Below are 19,289 nucleotides of genomic sequence, written 5' to 3'. Positions count from 1 at the left end.
TTAAACTAGAGGCTCTAAAGAGCCTGTGTAGCTCACCTGCATCTTCAAAAACAGCCAATAATTTTGGGTAAAAATCATCATGAAAGGGCAATAAGTCTATAAAGAGTTAACTGACCATTTCAGTCATGTTGACATATTTGTAAATCTTGTCTTGCTGATCATTTTTGCTATATAAAATTTATATCAATTCTATTATAATCATTAAGATATAAGGCAAAAACACAAAAATTTCGGTTTCTTGTACAGTTTGACGTTGAAAAAAATAAAATATTACGTTAGCAACATCATTACCTCTCCTGTAACTGTATCGTATGCCCTTAAGTAAAAGGCATGAATAATATCAAAACTTTTCAGGAAATTATTTATTCATTTGATTATTTCTTTCTAATTAAACTGTAACAATAGATATCTTATAAATTGTTAACTTTTGGAATATTTGTTTAAATGAAACAATTGCACTTTATTTACTATCTTATTCCGAGTTGCAATTCACCACTGAAATTCTGATTTCAACAGCTCGGGGTTTGATATTTAAGGTTATCAGCTTGCCCAGGACAAGTGAAACCATTTCCTGACAAGTAAAAAATGCACTGTATTTGTCCCATGGGCAAATAAAAAAAACAGAAAAAACAGAAAACATGAAAATACTGAATCTAGTCTCAATTATTTCTTCTTTTTATCAATAAACCATTGTATCAATCAGCCCTCACAATATTGACCAATTTACTTATTTTTAGTATTGTAGATTCCAGACACAAAATGGCACGACAGCCTTCACTGGGAATTTTTTTTAGTGGAATATCAGAGAAACAAGAAGTGATCACAATGAAATGATTTTGTGTCAATAATGGCAGTTTAGAAATTTCTATAGCAAGTATAAGTTGCTTTTCTCTTTCAAACAAGTAAAATATCTGGGTCACTTGGGGAGGACAAGATGAATAACAAGAGGCACACCTGTGTCTGTATTGCTCATCTGGTGAAAAAGTGCCAGTCAGCTATTGAGAATCTTTATATGCGCCTACTAGTTATTCTTTGTGTTGCTGATCATTTTTGCAATTTACATGTTTAACCTACATGTACCTCCAACAGTTTTTGAGATAACAACTAAAACTTCAAAAAAACAGTGTTTTAGCTAATATATTGTTAACTATTGCTTATTTTTCATCCTTGTAATAAATGTATAGCATATAACTCTCTTATAACTGTAAGCAAATAACAATGAATACAAATAAAAAGATAGAGGCATGAATAAAACTCTATTTTAATTTTCCTTTTGTACTCAAAGGAAAGGTTAAATTATGGTGCTTTATTCATGAACAGTAAACAATCAACAATGAAAAAGAAAACCAAAAAAAACAGATTCTTCCCAATCATTCTTTCAACTAATAATCATTCAAATAGACAGGTTTTAAGGGTTAAAACACATTGATATAATATTCAGATGCAAGATTAAAGAAAAAATAAAAACCACACAAACAAATTTAAATATTTGTTTTAAACATCAGATGGTTACATGAGGGTAGGAATGCCCTTTACCGTCAGGCGTCAAACGGTCATTTTCGGCTACCGTTAGCGTCAAATTGGTTAAAATTTTACCGTGATTCGTCAAAATATCCTGATCGTGATTCGTCAGAGGTCTCAAATAATTATAGTTACCGTTATTTTTGGAAAAAAATTAACGTGATTCGTCAAAATCAGTCGATTTTTTTATCGTCTAAAAGAAAGTGTACATTTTATCGTCATGCACCAAATTTTACCGTTAACGTCATCTCACAAGAATTTTTACTGTTATTCGTCATAAAGGTACCCCCATTACGACTCTCTTACATATACAATTGAAAAAAATATTGATATAAACTGCTGACACAGAGATATGTCTCATTTCTTGTAATTTTGATAGTAAAATGGCATTATTTAATCATTAAAAATATGCAAAAATTATAATGTCAATGAACCATGATGATAGGGTGGGGCCATATAATCTCCATGGAAACAAGACTTGCAAATGCTTATACAATTGCATACCTACTATCATTGAATTAATATTAGCAGTTTATCTTTAATGATTTAATCACAAACTTGAACTTGCAAACTATGCAAAATATTCAAAGTCAATACACTATGTTTGAGGGGGAGGAGCCAAATAATCTCCATGAAAATGAGATGTGCCAATGCTATTACATCTGCATTCCAAAATTGATTGACCTATCACTAATGGTTCCTCTTCAACTGACATAATCACAAATTATACATGTAAACTAAGGGAAAGTTTCAAAGTCAATAGACCATGACTGAGGGGGCGAGGTCAAATAATCTCCATGGAAATGAGATGTGCCAATGCTATTACATCTGCATTCCAAAATTGATTGACCTATCACTAATGGTTCCTCTTAAACTGACATAATCACAAATTATACATGTTAACTAAGGGAAAGTTTCAAAGTCAATAGACCATGACTGAGGGGGCGAGGTCAAATAATCTCCATGGAAATGAGATGTGACAATGCTAATACATTGTACAACTGCATACCAAATACCATTGACATACCACTTATGTTTCCTCATAAACTGACCTAATAACAAATTAATATACATAAACTAAGCAAAAGTTTTAAAAGTCAATAGACCATGACTGAGGTGGTAGGGCCAAATAATTTCCATGGAAATGAGTTGTGTCAATGCTTATACAACTGCATAACAAATATCATGGACCTAGCACTAAAGATTCCTAATATACTGACCTTATCACAAACTAATACATTGTTGACACCGCCAGGGTCGACACAGCATGCCTAAGTCTTTCTTTTTTGTCAAAAAGAAACAAAAACCCTCCTGATCTCAGTTCTAAACTCCTGACCAAAATTTCCCAATCTCCTGACCCGAGTTTCAAGTTCTATCACATGTATTGCAGTTTGACCCCATAGGTTCTATTTTTAGCCAAGGGCCATGTTGTTTTATCAGCATAAGAGACATTCTATAGATGAGGCTAACAAACTTTGGTTTCAATCCAATCTAAAATTTCAGAGGAGAAGACTTTTTAAAGAAAAGTTTACAGACAACCGCCTACAGGCGACAAATGTTCAGACAACAGACACAAAGTGTTCTCCCTTGATATTACAAGAGTGCATACGCTGAACTGTCTCACCTGCTTTACTGACTATTGATTTTATGTTGATAGTCCTAGATATAAAGTTTTACTACAAGTATCACATTAACATTAATGATCCAAAAAATTCATAAGGGTTCCGCGGAACCTAGTGTCTCGCCTACTTTTGCTGTTAGTCGCAGGCTCAACAAAAATGGGGAAAAAATTATTAAAAATTTTCCTCTAGATACTATCTTTTGATTGTAAGAAGCTTCTGTCCAAGTTTGGTAAAAATCCAGGATGGTTTATGAATCTAATAAATGTTTAAGAAACTTTAACTGCAGAATGTATGTAATGTTAACTGGAAGACAAGAGTGCACACGCTGAAATGTCTCGCCTTCTTTACTAATCATTGATATTATGTTGATAGTCCTAAATATAAAGCTTTATTACAACTGTCACATAAACTTAACATTAACCAAGTAAACTAAACATTGACCAATGAACCATGAAAATGAGGTCAAGGTCAGATGAACCATGCTAGGCAGGCATGTACAGCTAACAATTCTTCCATACAACAAATATAATTGACCTATTGCTTATAGTTTAAGAAAAACACAAAAACTTAACACTGAGCAATGAACCTTGAAAATGAGGTCAAGGTCAATTAAAACCTGCGTGACTGACATAAAGATCATAAGATATTTCCATACACCAAATATAGTTGAACTATTGCATATAGTATTAGAAAAAAAGACCAAAACTCAAAAACTTAACTTTGACCACTGAACCATGAAAATGAGGTCAAGGTCAGATGACACCTGCCAGCTAGTCATGTACACCTTACAATCATTCCATACACTAAATATAATTGACCTATTGCTTATAGTTTAAGAAAAACACAAAAACTTAACACTGAGCAATGAACCTTGAAAATGAGGTCAAGGTCAATTAAAACCTGCGTGACTGACATAAAGATCATAAGATATTTCCATACACCAAATATAGTTGAACTATTGCATACAGTATAAGAAAAATAGACCAAAACACAAAAACTTAACTATAACCACTGAACCATGAAAATGAGGTCAAGGTCAGATGACACCTGCCAGTTGGACATGTACACCTTGCAGTCCTTCCATATACCGAATATACTAGACCTATTGCTTATAGTATCTGAGATATGGACTTGACCATGAAAACTTAACCTTGTTCACTGATCCATGAAATGAGGTCGAGGTCAAGTGAAAACTGTCTGAAGGGCATGAGGACCTTGCAAGGTACGCACATACCAAATATAGTTATCCTATTACTTATAATAAGAGAGAATTTAACATTACAAAAAATCTTAACTTTTTTTTCAAGTAGTCACTGAACCATAAGAATGTGGTCAAGGACATTGGACATGTGACTGACGGAAACTTCGTAACATGAGGCATTCATATACAAAGTATGAAGCAACCAGATCTTCCACCTTCTAAAATATAAAGTTTTTAAGAAAATAGCTAACGCCACCGCCGCCGTAGCCACCGCTGCCGCCACCGCTGCCGCCACCGCAGCAGGATCACTATCCCTATGTCGAGCTTTCTGCGACAAAAGTTGCTCGCTCGACAAAAAACTAATGTCCATTTATAAGTAATATACGGAAAAACAGAAATTTTTTTTTTACAAAATTTCCTTCTAGATATTCGCTTTTGATCATAAACAAGCTTCTGTCCAAGTTTGGTACAAATCCAGGATAGTTTAAGAAAGTTATTAAAATTTTTAAAACATTAACCACAGAGTGAATGTAATGTTAACTGGCAGAAAAACTAAGTCCATCTATAAGTGAAATACGGATAAACAGAATTTTTTTTTTATAAAATTTACTTCTGGATACTATCTTATGATCATAAACAAGCTTCTGTCCAAGTTTGATAGAAATCCAGGATAGTTTAAGAAAGTTATAAAATTTTAAAAACTTTAACCACAAAGTGAATGTAAAGTTAACTGCCAGAAAAACTAAGTCCATTTATAAGTATAATACAGAAAAACAGGATTTTTTTTTTTACAAAAATTAATTCTGGATACTATCTTAGGATCATAAACTACCTTCTGTCCAAGTTTGGTAGAAATCCAGGATAGTTTAAGAAAGTTATTAAAATTTCAAAAACTTTAACCACAGAGTGAATATTTGTGGACGCCGCCGCCCACGGAATGTAGGATCGCTGTCTCGCTTTTGCAACAAAAGTCGCAGGCTCGACAAAAAATGAAGTCAATGTCAGATAAACCAAGCCAGAAATACATGTTCACCTTTAATATAATCATTCCATACACCAAATATACATACCCTATATTTTCTAGTTTAAAAGAAACAGACCAAACCATGGAAATTATATATTGACCAATGAACCATGAAAATGAGGTCAATGTCAGATGAACCCTGCCAGACAGACATGTACACCTTAAAATCATTCCATGCATCAAATATAGTTGACCTATTGCTTATAGTATCTTAGAAACAAAGTTAACCAGGAAAACTTAACATTGACCAATGAACCATGAAAATGAGATCAAGGTCAGATGATACCTTCCAGACAGATATATACACCTTACAATCATTCCATACACCAAATATAGTTGACCTATTGCTTAAAGTTTAAGAAAAACAAACCAAAACACAAAAACTTAACATTGATCAATGAACCGTGATATGAGGTCAAGGTAAAATAAAACCTGCCAGACTGACATGTACATCGTAAAATATTTCAATACACCAAATATAGTTGACCTATTGCATACAGTATTAGAAAAACCGATCAAAACACAAAAACTAAACATTGAGCAATGAACAGTGAAAATGAGGTCAAGGTCAAATAAAACCTGCCAGACTGACATGTACATTGTAAAATATTTCTATGCACCAAATGTAGTTGTCTTATTGCATAAGGTATTACAAAAACAGACCAAAACACAAAAACTAAAATTTTACCACTGAACCATGAAAATTAGGTCAAGGTCAGATGACACCTGCCAGTTGGACATGTACACCTTACAATCATTACATACACCAAATATAGTATCTGAGAAATGGACTTGACCACGAAAATTTGCTCACTGATCCATGAAATGAGGTCGAGGTCAAGTGAAAACTGTCTGACAGGCATGAGGACCTTGCAAGGTACGCACATACCAAATATAGTTATCCTATTACTCATAATAAGACTTAGAGACTTAGACTTAGAGAGAAAATAACATTACAAAAAATCTGAACTTTTTTTCCTAGTCAATGAACCATGAAAATGAGGTCAAGGACACTGGACATATGACAGACGGAAACTTCATATCATAAGGCATCTTTATACAAAGTATGAAGCATCCAGGTCTTCTACCTTCTGAAATATTAAGCTTTTAAGAAGTTAGTTAACCCTGCCGCCGCTTGATCACTATCCCTATGTCAAGCTTTCTGCGATAAAAGTTGCAGGCTCCACAAAAATCATATGAACAACTCATGTATAACATATTATGAATATCAGATATTGAAGAAGGTATTTAAAGACAAAGTTCTATCCGTCCCTAATGACTGTGGTAGAACAAAATTTCTTACCTGAAATTTCAAGGTAGCAACTTTTTCAAGGGTACCACAAAATATTTTAATTGCTCTAGGTCTTGAGGTAAATTGTTTTCTTATTATTTGTGTAGTCTGTCTAATCTTTTCTGGTTCTTTATCCAATTGAACAAGTAAATACAGAGGAAGGCTTACAACAGTTTTAAACCATTCCAAATGCTCAGGCCATATACTTAAAAAGAAATGACATAGGCATAACATACAATGTAAAAAGTTTTCTTTGTTGACATTAGACAATCAAAGTGCTTGTGAGCCCTGAAAGGTAAAGTTTGCCTTATTTTGCTATTTTGTGAATTTTTAAATAAAACATTGAACTGTAGGTAAATTAAAAATTTGAGTTAGAGTTATCTTCCTTTGTTCATGATCGTACATTTGTAGTTGAACTTATTTTTATAACAGATACATCTTATGTAATTTTTTAATAAAAAATGTTTACTTGACAAGTACCGGTATTGTAATTCAAATACACATCATACTGTAACTTAAATATCAAAGTGTAATGTATCATCAATGAATTGCATGATATTGACTTGATAGGTTCTAAATAATGATCACTTCACTGCACTATTTTGTTTGAACTAGCAAAGGTAGTTTTAAACCTTGGAAGATATAGATACCAAGTCAGTACCATAGGGTTTTGATTGCATTTCATGCAATCTTTACCCTAAAACAGTGTCAAAAGAATATACCCTCTAAAAATAAATCTTTGAAATAAGAGTACACAGTGCATTTATCTGGTAAGCTTAATATGATACAGGAGATATAAATGAAAAGAGAAATATTTGTAAGCCATTTATCTCAGACCCAATAAGTTGATATAAAGAAGAAAGGGATCAGCTGCTTATTAGTACTGATTATCAGGTTTTCTGGTTTTCGTCAAGTGAGCACAGTGAATGAGTTCAAAAAGTTCATATTGTGTCCAGAAGCTGATATTTTACGATAACAATATGATGAAAATCTGATAATCAACTGATCAGGTTGTATTTGTGTTTTCTTTATTTTAACAGCAAATAAGAAGAGGATCTGATAATTATCACAACTGTAAATAAATTTCCTCTGCAATATATTTTATCTGAAACTTAATTTTGCTTAAAACCATGTATTTTCAGAACAATCTTACCCATAATTCAACATTCTAGAACAAGCTTCTTGTCCTCTTGTTATATCATTCTCAATGAGTATGTCAATGCTACTCATCATTTGGATTCCAAATTCTCTCAAGGCTTGACCTTCAAACCTACCATTACAAGTAAATTAAACAGAATTAATATGTAGAAACATAAAAAAAAAATATGTTTATACTGTAAATTTAGAAATTATTACAAGGTTTTTATCATTGTGAAAAATGTGACTGAGTGAGAACAGCAATAATAAGAACTTTCATACTGAAATCTGACACATATATCTGTGTGCAGCTTTTCCTGTAATTGCAATAATAAATGCATGCAATAATTTCTGAATTTACAATAAATGAATTTTATCTATCATCCAAAAGCATCCTTATTGAACCACAAGTAGAACAGATACTTCTTGCACCAGAATTCATCCCTGTTCTTTTTTTTGGGGGGAGGGGAGGGGAGGGGTTCATGTTGCTCTATCTTTTGTTTTATATAAAAGCGTATATTGTGAACTGTCGTTTGTTTTTTTTATATTTTTTTCTTTTTATATGGTGTTAAATGTCCTTATTCTATAAATGATTTTTAATTGTCTCCTTGGAATCATCTTTCTTGATATCAACTGTCAGGTATGACAAGATATACATCTATAATGTCAAGTTTTTTTACCAAATGAATGATGAAGTCAAATAAAAGGATCTAAAGGGCCTGTATTGATCATCTGGGTCTCTGCTCTCAGTTAAAAACAGCCATTCTCTAACCCTATTAAAATTTTTCAATATTCTTATCTTCTTCTTAGCCCTTTACATGATTTTTCATAAACTTTGTTTTATTGAATTGCTTCTTGCTGTATAAAGAGTGACCTGTCTTTAATGGGACTTGAATAAAATGAGGAATTTTATTAAGGACCTTATAACAGTAAATTATTCCAGCCAAGTTCAGTTCTTGCTGGTCAGGAGCAGTCATAAAAGGAACAATATATATCATTTCTCAAGTTTCAAATTTGGTAGACTATTGGTTTCTTACAGGATTTTTGCAGTAAAGTGTCATCAACAATGGATATTTGGAAGTAGTCAGGCTCTTTAATAATTTTTCAATTACAATTTTTGCCAATCGTTTTATTTTAAGTAATAGTGGTGACTGTAGGAATCAAATAACGAATAAAAAAATCTTTACACATTCAAACTTAAAATGTCAATCAAAAAGCTAAAACTCTTATTTCATTTTATGACAGTTACATTGACTTCACTTACCTTTGTGATGAACCAAGCAAACACTGCAGACATCCATCAAATATACTTTCATTTGATGATATCAAAATCTTTAAAAGTTTTTCATTAAAATCTGGAAATCTTTTGTAAATCCATGTTCTCCACTGTTCCAAAATTATGACTTCCTTTATTATATCAAAACAAATTGAGGAAAATTCAGAACTGCCTTGATGATTATGATCATTGTCAGCTTTTCTGTTTATCTCAATATAAAGTCTTTCCAGAAATTCCGTAAGATGTTCTCCCAAATCATCAGAATGTTTTGTAAAATAGAAAACAACAAACTGCACAGCAGATTTAGTAAGAAACAGACTATTTTTTTGCTGAAAGATCTCAACTGTTGCTGACATTAAGTCTACAATGAAAAACAATTATGCAAAAATAAAATATTAAATCAATATTAAATTCAAATATTTATTTCTTTTATTCAAATTTTAAATTAAAGATGAAAATACAAATGAAAAGATGTTAGTTAAAGATCAATGCATTTTGAAAACAGAATTGCTTCTAAAATAGAAAAAATAAGATGTGGTATGATTGCCAATGTGACAACTCTCCACCAGAGTATAAATATTAAACAGTAAACTATATGGATGAACTTATTAATCCTAGTACAATTAATTATGGTCAAATATGTATGTATAAGCTCATTCAAACCCAAACAATTCATCTGGAAGTCACAAACTCACTCATAAACATTGAAAAAAAAATTAAAGTATCATGCAGAGGACATCACAGGATTACATATAAACTGTACACACAAATCTAAGAACATCGGTTTCTTCACTCGATTTCCAACTCCACAAGGTTTGGTCATTGGTGTTCTGAGTCTGGGTAAAAATCCATGATGTCTGCGAGGTATAGGCAAAGGCAAGCATATTACATGTAAAAACTTACAACTGGGTGTAATTTTATTTATTTTATTTATTTCGTTGGCTACTATTTACTGTCAAATCCAGAGTTGACATGTCGTAACTAAGGAGTGAGCCACCATGTTGACTTGCTGAAATCCACAAATGTGCGAATAATGCAATGGAATAGAAAATGAAACATCACCTACCTCAAAACTCCATTTTAATGCAATATTATCCAAACTTAGGGCGTATACGTAACGGAAAACATTCAGCTTTAGAGTTTTCATATGTATGATGTCATGTTATGACATGACGTTAATGCACCAAGATCATTCATGAAATTTGGCGGAATTTTATTTTATTTTGATTTTATACATTTTTTATACTCTTGTGCATTAATTATTTTTATTATGCAATATAATAGGAATAACGGTTCTGTAGTTTCTTTTTCAATTTCAATTTGGACACAACGAAATCGACATAGTGTTTGCACAGGTTATGATACATGTGGATTTACGTGGGAGGTAAATAGTAACAGCCACCAATATGCACATCTCTGAGTCTGCACTAAGTATAGATATATCGAGAATCTTATCACAGTGTTGTTTACAAAGCGAAAGAAGCACGTCATATTTAGAATACATACTATTTCTGATGAAAGGGAAGATCTCAACAATATCTTGGTAACATGTATTTGTACATGAATATTTAAGTTAACATGTATTAGTACATGTATATTGAAGTTAACATTTTGGTCTTACTTAAAAAAAAATCTTATGATAACTGAGTCACAAATAAATTAACAGAAATTGAGTTATCCCTTTTTTTATTGAAATTACAAATAGTATTACCTTTTAGGGATTGTATTAAATATAATGGCAGGGTTTTCAACACTTTATAAAAAGCTTCTCCAACTGCTGGTGCTGCAACAAGGTCATGTGACAGTGTCGTCTGTAGTACATCAATCACATGGCTTTCATACAAAGCATTCAGGTGGGTCTGAGAACCAAGTATACCTGCCACATGAATGCCAAACACAAGCACTGATGTTGAAGTTGTTCTCTCAGGGATAAGCTTGAGAAAGTTAGGAATACTGCAGTCTTCAACATCTTCCACAAGATCCACTAAAAAATTAATAAAATATGGTGAAGTCATTCAAATCTAAAGATACCAAAATATTTACTGTCATGTAAGGACTTTTTAAAGATTCTGTGTCATCACGTACTGTAAATTCAGAAATTATTGGGATATTTGAAAACATATCTCTATGCAGATTTTGCAGAAATCGCAGTAATTAATCTCGCATTTTTGTCCTTTCTTAAAAATTTGCAATGCACGCAATAATTTCTGAATTTACAGTAATTAAGATAACTGAAAACGTAAATACATATAAGATAATCAAATTAAAACATCATATTGTTTGAAGATAAGTTTCAAGTTGATGTGATCACAATTTCAAGGTAAACAACCATAAAACGAAATCTTTAACCTGATACATTTGTGTGATAAGGGATGAATAAACTCACAAACACTCAGAAAATAATTCACAAACTATTTTTATAGTCAGGTCATAAAAGAGCAACCATAATGTTGAATATTTGTTTTCTCCTTTGAAATTGTATTTATTTCTGATACATGTTTGTATCTACACACTTTCAAGATTCTGCATATTATTCGAAGGGAAGCAATCATTGTACCTTTTGAATTTATACAGTAATTTTTTTTTTATAATGAAACGTTTTTTTTGCACAAATAAAATCTGATGTTGGTTTACATCAAGTAGACAACAACACAACCAGATAAAAACCCAAAAGATAGCTAGACGCCAACAACCTGTTTTTTTCACGGTTTCCATTTTTGAATCATGGACACCTTGAGATACTTATGCCATGTTTGGTATTACAATTTGTAGTTCTTTCAGATGAGAGTTTGTAATCACAAAAATATATTGTCTGTTGAGGTTGTATACAAAGCTTCATTCTGCAGTCATATTTTTCGTTTCATTGTTTGTTCAAATCTTATACATATCATGAAAAGAACTTAAAAGGCATTGCACATCAACTTCATAAAACATGCAAATTTAGGGGTCATCCAGAAAATCTGCAAAAATTCTTTCCCCACTCCCATCTTAGACATGTGGAAATAGAAAAATGCACTTGAGCCATAGGGTACCAGAGGTGTAATTCTTCCAGCGTGAGTGAAAACCTTAAGATTTTTAGGCCTCCATCTGTCCATCACTTTAAAAATTCAAAACTTTCTGCTTTTAGAAATATTAACCTTGGAAAATTTGTCAATCCCTACTTTTTTATCAAAGATGTCATCATTTGACATTTCCTTTTATTAAGTTTTTGTCATAGGTACAGTTAGGTGCAAACCAAGCAAAACACAAACTAAATCCCAGGTTAAAGATGTTTGCACATTTTTGTATGTCTACTCCAAAATTTCTAAATTTTCTATTAAATTTTGGTATTCTTTAATTGAGGTAAAACATTCAGTGTTAACACATATCTTGAATTTAGAACTTAATTGCTGAAAACAATTTTGGAATTGGGGTGACCTACAGGTGACTTTTAACTTTCAATATGAATTGAAAAGTTTTCACATAGTAAAACTGAATTATTGTAATGATTGTAGTAATTCAAAAATTATTCATTTGAAAAGGAAATTCCAAAGTGGAAAAAGTGTAAAGTTATTAAAATAAATGTGGATTGTGTTCACATGTGGACACAGATAATGCCCCCGCTTGCATATCATATAGTTATAAAGGGACATAACTGAAGAACGGTAAAAGTGACGCTACCGAAATTTGAACTTGATCTGGGTTTTGTGGTAATAAGCATTGTGTGTAAGTCTTATAACATTTGGTTGAGGCTAACTTAAGTAGAGAACAGAAACTAAAAATTCAGCAGTTTTTCTATTTGTAAACACGCATAACTCTAGAACGGTTGTGTATAAGTTTTATAACATTTGGTTGAGACAAACTAAAGTTAGAGAACGGAAACGAAAAATTCAGCAATTTTTATGTTTATAAAGGGACAAAACTCAAAAATGGTAAAAGTGACGCCACCAAATTTCGTACTTAATCTGTATTATGTAGTAATAAGCATTATGTATAAGTTTCATAACATTTGGTTGAGGCAAACTAAAGTTAGAGTACGGAAACAAAAAAAATGTACATTATCTTAGTTTTGAGGTAATGAATATTGTGTATAGGTTTCATAATGTTTGGTCGGGCAAACTTAAGTTACAGAAAGGAAACTAAAAATTTTGCAATCTTTCGATTTATAAAGGGGCATAACTCAATAATGGTTAAAGTGATACTACCCAAATTCAACTTGATCTGTGTTTTATCAGTGGAAGGCAAAATTAAACATTGCATTGTATAAAGCATTGATTGTAGTTGATTCAACTATAATCATGGACAAAGGAAGATAACTCCAATTTTAAAAATTACTTGAATAATGACATTGATATTTTTAGAAATTACATTTAGTTAAGACAAACTCAAGTTAGAGAACGGAAACGAAAAATTCAGCAATTTTTTCATTTGTAAATGGGCATTTGTATGTATTTCCCATAGGGTCTTATGTTAAAGGAAGTCCCCCCATTGGCGGCCATCATGGAAGAAGGATCAGCTTCAAAGTAACAAAACTTAGTCAGCACCTCATAAGGAACATTCTTGCCATGTTTGGTTTCAATCCATTCAGTATGTGGTTCTTTAAAAGAAGACATTTGTATGTATTGTCCATAGGGTCCTTTGTTAAACATTTCCCCATCTGGCGGCCATCATGGATGAAGGATCAGCTTCAAAGTAACAACACTTGGTCAGCACCTCAAAAGGAACATGCATGCCATGTTTGGTTTCATTCCATTCAATGGTTCTCTAAAAGAAAACATTTGTATGTATTTCTCATAGGGTCCTATGTTAAACTAAGCCCTCCGCTGGCGGCCATCTTAGATTATGGATCGGCTTCATAGTAACAACACTTGGTCAGCACCTCATAAGGAACATTCATGCCATGTTTGGTTTCATTCCATTCAGTGGTTCTCTAAAAGAAGACATTTGTATGTATTTCCCATAGGCTCCTATGTTAAACTAAGTCTCCCGCTGGCGGCCATCTTGGATGATGGATCAGCTTCAAAGTAACAACACTTGGTCAGCACCTCATAAGGAACATTCATGCCATGTTTGGTTTCATTCCATTCAGTGGTTCTCTAAAAGAAGACATTTGTATGTATTTCCCATAGGGTCCCATGTTAAACTAAGTTCCCCGCTGGCGGCCATCTTGGATTATGGATCAGCTTCAAAGTAACAACACTTGGTCAGCACCTCAAAAGGAACATTCATGCCATGTTTGGTTTCATTCCATTCAATGGTTCTCTAAAAGAAAACATTTGTATGTATTTCTCATAGGGTCCTATGTTAAACTAAGCCCTCCGCTGGCAGCCATCTTAGATTATGGATCGGCTTCATAGTAACAACACTTGGTCAGCACCTCATAAGGAACATTCATGCCATGTTTGGTTTCATTGCATTCAGTGGTTCTCTAAAAGAAGACATTTGTATGTATTTCCCATAGGCTCCTATGTTAAACTAAGTCTCCCGCTGGCGGCCATCTTGGATGATGGATCAGCTTCAAAGTAACAACACTTGGTCAGCACCTCATAAGGAACATTCATGCCATGTTTGGTTTCATTCCATTCAGTGGTTCTCTAAAAGAAGACATTTGTATGTATTTCCCATAGGGTCCCATGTTAAACTAAGTTCCCCGCTGGCGGCCATCTTGGATTATGGATCATCTTCAAAGTAACAACACTCTGTCAGCACCTCATAAAGAACATTCATGCCATGTTTGGTTTCATTCCATTCAGTGGTTCTCTAGAAAAAGTTCAAAATGTAAAAAGCGACGATGGACGACGACGGACAACAAGTGATGAGAAAAGCTCACTTGGCCCTTTGGGCCAGGTGAGCTAAAAAGGAGCTCATGTCAATAGATATAAACAATTGACCAAAGTTTCTTGCAAATTGGTGAAAGCATTTTTTGAGTTATTGTCCAAAAACTGGAAAACCCCCCCTTTATTAAAACCCCATAACTCAGAAACGTAAAATCTAAATTTTATAAAAAACGAAAGGGAGAATGCAAGACATACCATACACCAGGCATTATAATCAATATACCCATTTGAACTGTAAGTAGCTGTGTACATGTACTTACAGATCCAACACAGCCATGCTGACACTCAATTTGAACAAGAGAACCAAGGGCCTGATTTATTATAATAAATAAAAAGGAAAACTATGTGTGTTTTAACAATACGAATGGCCCTGTGCACAACAAAAACTTGAAGCCAATTTCAGGAGTGGAAATTTAAGAATGAAAGTCTGTATAACTATTATTTTCACGAAAAAGTCCAAAGCCCATAATTTCTGAACAAATCAGTGAAGCGGGACCAGATTTAAACTTAATCTGTAACTCATCATAGTAGACTCACATATTAAAAATCAGTTCAATATGTGAAGGCGTTTAGAAAAAAAGGTCCTTATAACTGTTATTTTCACAAAATTTTCAAAGTCAAAAGCCCCTTATTTAGGCAAAAATCAGCAGAGCAGAACCAAACATAAACTGGATCTGTAACTCATTATAGAAGACTCATATACTTAAAATCAGCTCAATATGTGAAGGTGTTTAGAAAATAAGTCTGTGTAACTTTTATTTTCACAAAATGTTCAAAGAAAAGGTCCAAAGCCCCTTATTTCTGCAAAAATCAGCAGAGCAGAACCATACGTAAACTGGATCTGTAACTCATCATAGTAGACATGGTAGACTCACATACTTAAAATCAGCTCAATATGTGAAGGAATTTGAAAAAAAGTCTTTGCAACTGCTATTTTCACAAAATTTTTCAAAGTCCAAAGCCCATAATTTTGTCAAAAATCAGCGGAGAAGAACCAAACATAAAATCTATCTGTAACTCATCATAGTAGACTCACATACTAAAAATCAGCTCAATATGTGAAGTCATTTAGATAAAAAAAGTCTGTATAACTGTTCGTTATGGAATGAAAGAATGACCAAATGATACAGTACCATTTAAACGGATCGATTCGAGATCGTCTTTTTATGATTTCCGTGTTTTTCGGAGTCACATGCGTACCGCGGATTATACTTCCAATTTCCTCCAAAGATTCTCTCCCAACACCGTGTGGCTGTTAATTGGTTTATTGCCCATCAGGCGTCCTAAAAATTAACAACGCCTGACAACATAATCTGATTAGCCAGATTATTTACCTATGTACATCTAATCAATCTTGATTGCACCTGTGTGCTTTAAAAACACGGTATTAAAATTTTAACAAATGTTTTCCTTTCTTTGACAAATAACGATGTGACATTATAATTCAGCAAAAGATAATTATTCTTATATGTTTTTGCCCCATGTCATTGTCATTTGAAATAAAACGTACAAACAAAGAAAAATATGAAGAAAAAACTTATTTTGTATTTCTATTATAGTCCAATCAGGTATACTTTGTGTTCTTTCAACAAAGATGAACAATTTCCGGTGCATATTTATTTTGCAATGCAAAATATTATGTTTCACTACCTCGGTACATGACCGACTTGAATCATTTGAATTCCGAAAAGAAACTGTAAAGTGACAATTCTGGTGAACAAAGGGAATAAGTTTTGTATGCATGCCCTTTATTCATAAAAACAAAACACTGAGAGAAATTCCCCACCCAGGCACAACACAACATTCACAACTTAATTAATTATATGGAAAAAAATCATGGGTTTATCTCTGTTATTGATCTTTAATTATTTAAAACAAAATTGGATGAGCACAATCTGTATTTTACTGCTCGTTAAAAGTCCTTGGCGAAATGAAAAAAATGAATTATTTCAACAATTACTATAGAAAAAAATCAAATATATATACGAAAAATATTAAAATGAAATTATATCGTGTACCCAGATGCTACAAGAAAAAAATATGCGAAAAAATAAGTGGACAGGATTTCAACGATCTACACATTTTCACAGAGGATCTCTACCAAGGCCCAACTTAACGATATGCATCGTGTTTTCATCTACAATAAATTTATATTGTTGACCATGGACGTATAACTAATGTTCAGGTCTACGTCCTGTTTTGACTGATAAAACATAAAAAATAAAATAGTTAAAGAAGACGTGTGTTCGTTTATTTTGGAAAAGGATAAATTTTAGATTACGGTTAATCAATTGTAAAAGGACCTTCTAGATCCTCAATACTAACGCACAAAAATGTCAATCATTAATACAAAGCAACTTTAAAAACCTGAATGAATTTTCCCACGGTCGTTCAGAGAGGTCACCTGAGTTTACTGGTACGTGATATTATTTCCCGCCATATAAAAATCTCGTGCTGTGGATAAAATTGATGTCAGCTATTTTTAGCATTTAATATTGTGAGCGAAGTCAAGTTCAAGTTGAACCACACACTGTTGATCACTGAGATGTGTATCGTGGAATTGTCTTCCCACGGCAAATTAATTTCTTTTAAAATCTTTTAAGATCACTGTCCAAAATACAACACACAAGTTTACATTCATTGTGCGTAAATAAAATAATGTGCAAAGACGAGTTAATGCAGCTGTGGAAGTATTCCTGTTGTAGCCGAAATGTATTATTATCCTAAAGCAATGCCAACAAATCGTAAAAAGAAAATGCCATAGACTTATTAAGCATAACGAATGGTGAATAATATTTTCTTTTTTACTTGCATATACAAAACTTTGAGACACATAATTTTCTTTAAACTGCTTACATTTAATCAGCGGTAGTTTCCGTTTATTTTTACACAAGTATGTCCCTTTTCATAAATAAAATATTAATTTACTGATGAAAAAAAACGAGGTCAAAATCAAGTATATATAAAAAAGAAGATGTGGTATGATTGCCAATGAGACAACTCTCAACAAGAGACCAAATGACACAGAAATTAACAACTATAGGTCACCGTACGGCCTTCAACAATGAGCAAAGCCCATACCACACAGTCAGTTTTTTTTTATAAAACTATAATGCAACTGAAAGAATTAACAACAATTTGCTTTTAAATCTTTTATTTATTTCAAGCAATTAGATAATCGTAAAAAGAAAATGCCGTAGACTTATTAAGCATAAGGAATGGTGAATAATATTTTCTTTTTCACTTGTATACAAAACTTTGAGACACGTAATTTTCTTTAAACTGCTCACATTTATTCAGCTTTGAAGTAGAATTTCGCGTTTTTTTCCACATTTTCCAAAAAATTTTATAAACCTTTTTTGGTAATGTCCGTTTTTTTTTAAACAAGCAAGTCCATTTGGGTAAAGATATTTTTAGATTAGCAAGCAAGAAATACGAAAATATTTTAACTTATTTTTAACACAAAAATTAAACTTAACCAATATAAAAAGACATTTAAAATTATACACTTGTTTGACACTTAAACTGGTACAGTAGACCGGAAATATAATTGTTTATTACGTCAGTTAATCCAATTACCCTATCAGTCGTATGCAGGCATAGATTAAAGTAGGATTAGGGCAATTAATTCCTCTGTGTTGGGAGTGACCTCGCTATCACAATTAACATTTACACAATTATGGGAGGAATATCGGAGTTTCTCGGAGTGACTCCGAAATTTTCCTCAATGAAGGGTGTGGGAGAGCTGGTCCGTTTGAATGGTACTGTAGATAAAACTATATTGCCCCAACCACTTTGAAGCGTGCCATAAAAACCCAAATATGAGGGCAACCAAAGACCGCTGAGTTGCAGGCTTCTGACATAAAACAGGCAAAAACAGAATGTTTTTGGATTAAACATGGTTGCAATGCTCAAGCCTTCTCTGCTCTAAGTTTTACTGCCCACCACAAGAACAAGCTGTAAATTAGTGTAAATAAATTTTCATTTGATCCAACTTTTTTGATAACTATATATATCATACATTTCTTTCTCAAAAGGTCTATCAATTTGTTCAAACACGTATCATCTTTAATGTGGGTACTTGAATTCAGTAAAACCTTAAGTACAAGTTTGACTTTTTCTTTCACATGGTCATCCATATCTTCTTAGGTTTAATTCCGAAGACTTCCGAAAATGGCGCAAAATATTCCGAATGATCCATAATATAGGGCATCTCAAAATGAGAAAATGAATAAACTCTTTCCGCATAGAAGCTGCATTGAATTTACAAATATTGCATTTAATGATTATTAAATCATTATACATCTCTATTTTCTTCGACTTTCAATTCTTCAAACCAATATAAAAATAAAAAATGTGAAACCATTGTATTCGAGTTATTCATGTGTTCCATATTTTAGT

General features: G+C 32.6%; 1 protein-coding gene across 1 annotated transcript in view; it reads right to left on the bottom strand.

The window, feature by feature from the left end:
- LOC127709802 (uncharacterized) overlaps positions 1-19,038 on the bottom strand; it is a 58,316-nt gene extending 39,278 nt beyond the window's left edge. The window contains exons 1-5 of the mRNA XM_052215441.1: positions 18,910-19,038; positions 10,784-11,056; positions 9,061-9,433; positions 7,813-7,929; positions 6,672-6,864 (exon numbers count right to left, since the gene is read on the bottom strand). Coding sequence (XP_052071401.1) covers positions 6,672-6,864; positions 7,813-7,929; positions 9,061-9,433; positions 10,784-11,056; positions 18,910-19,027 — 1,074 coding nt within the window. The 5' untranslated portion in view covers positions 19,028-19,038. The remainder of the gene's footprint in view (positions 1-6,671; positions 6,865-7,812; positions 7,930-9,060; positions 9,434-10,783; positions 11,057-18,909) is intronic.
- Positions 19,039-19,289: the final 251 nt, after the last annotated feature.

This window comes from Mytilus californianus, unplaced genomic scaffold (genome assembly GCF_021869535.1).
Source record: "Mytilus californianus isolate M0D057914Y unplaced genomic scaffold, xbMytCali1.0.p SCAF_7, whole genome shotgun sequence".
NCBI classification, from domain to species: domain Eukaryota; kingdom Metazoa; phylum Mollusca; class Bivalvia; order Mytilida; family Mytilidae; genus Mytilus; species Mytilus californianus.
Note: the sequence above shows the minus strand (reverse complement) of the source record. Positions and strands in the feature narration are given on the sequence as shown.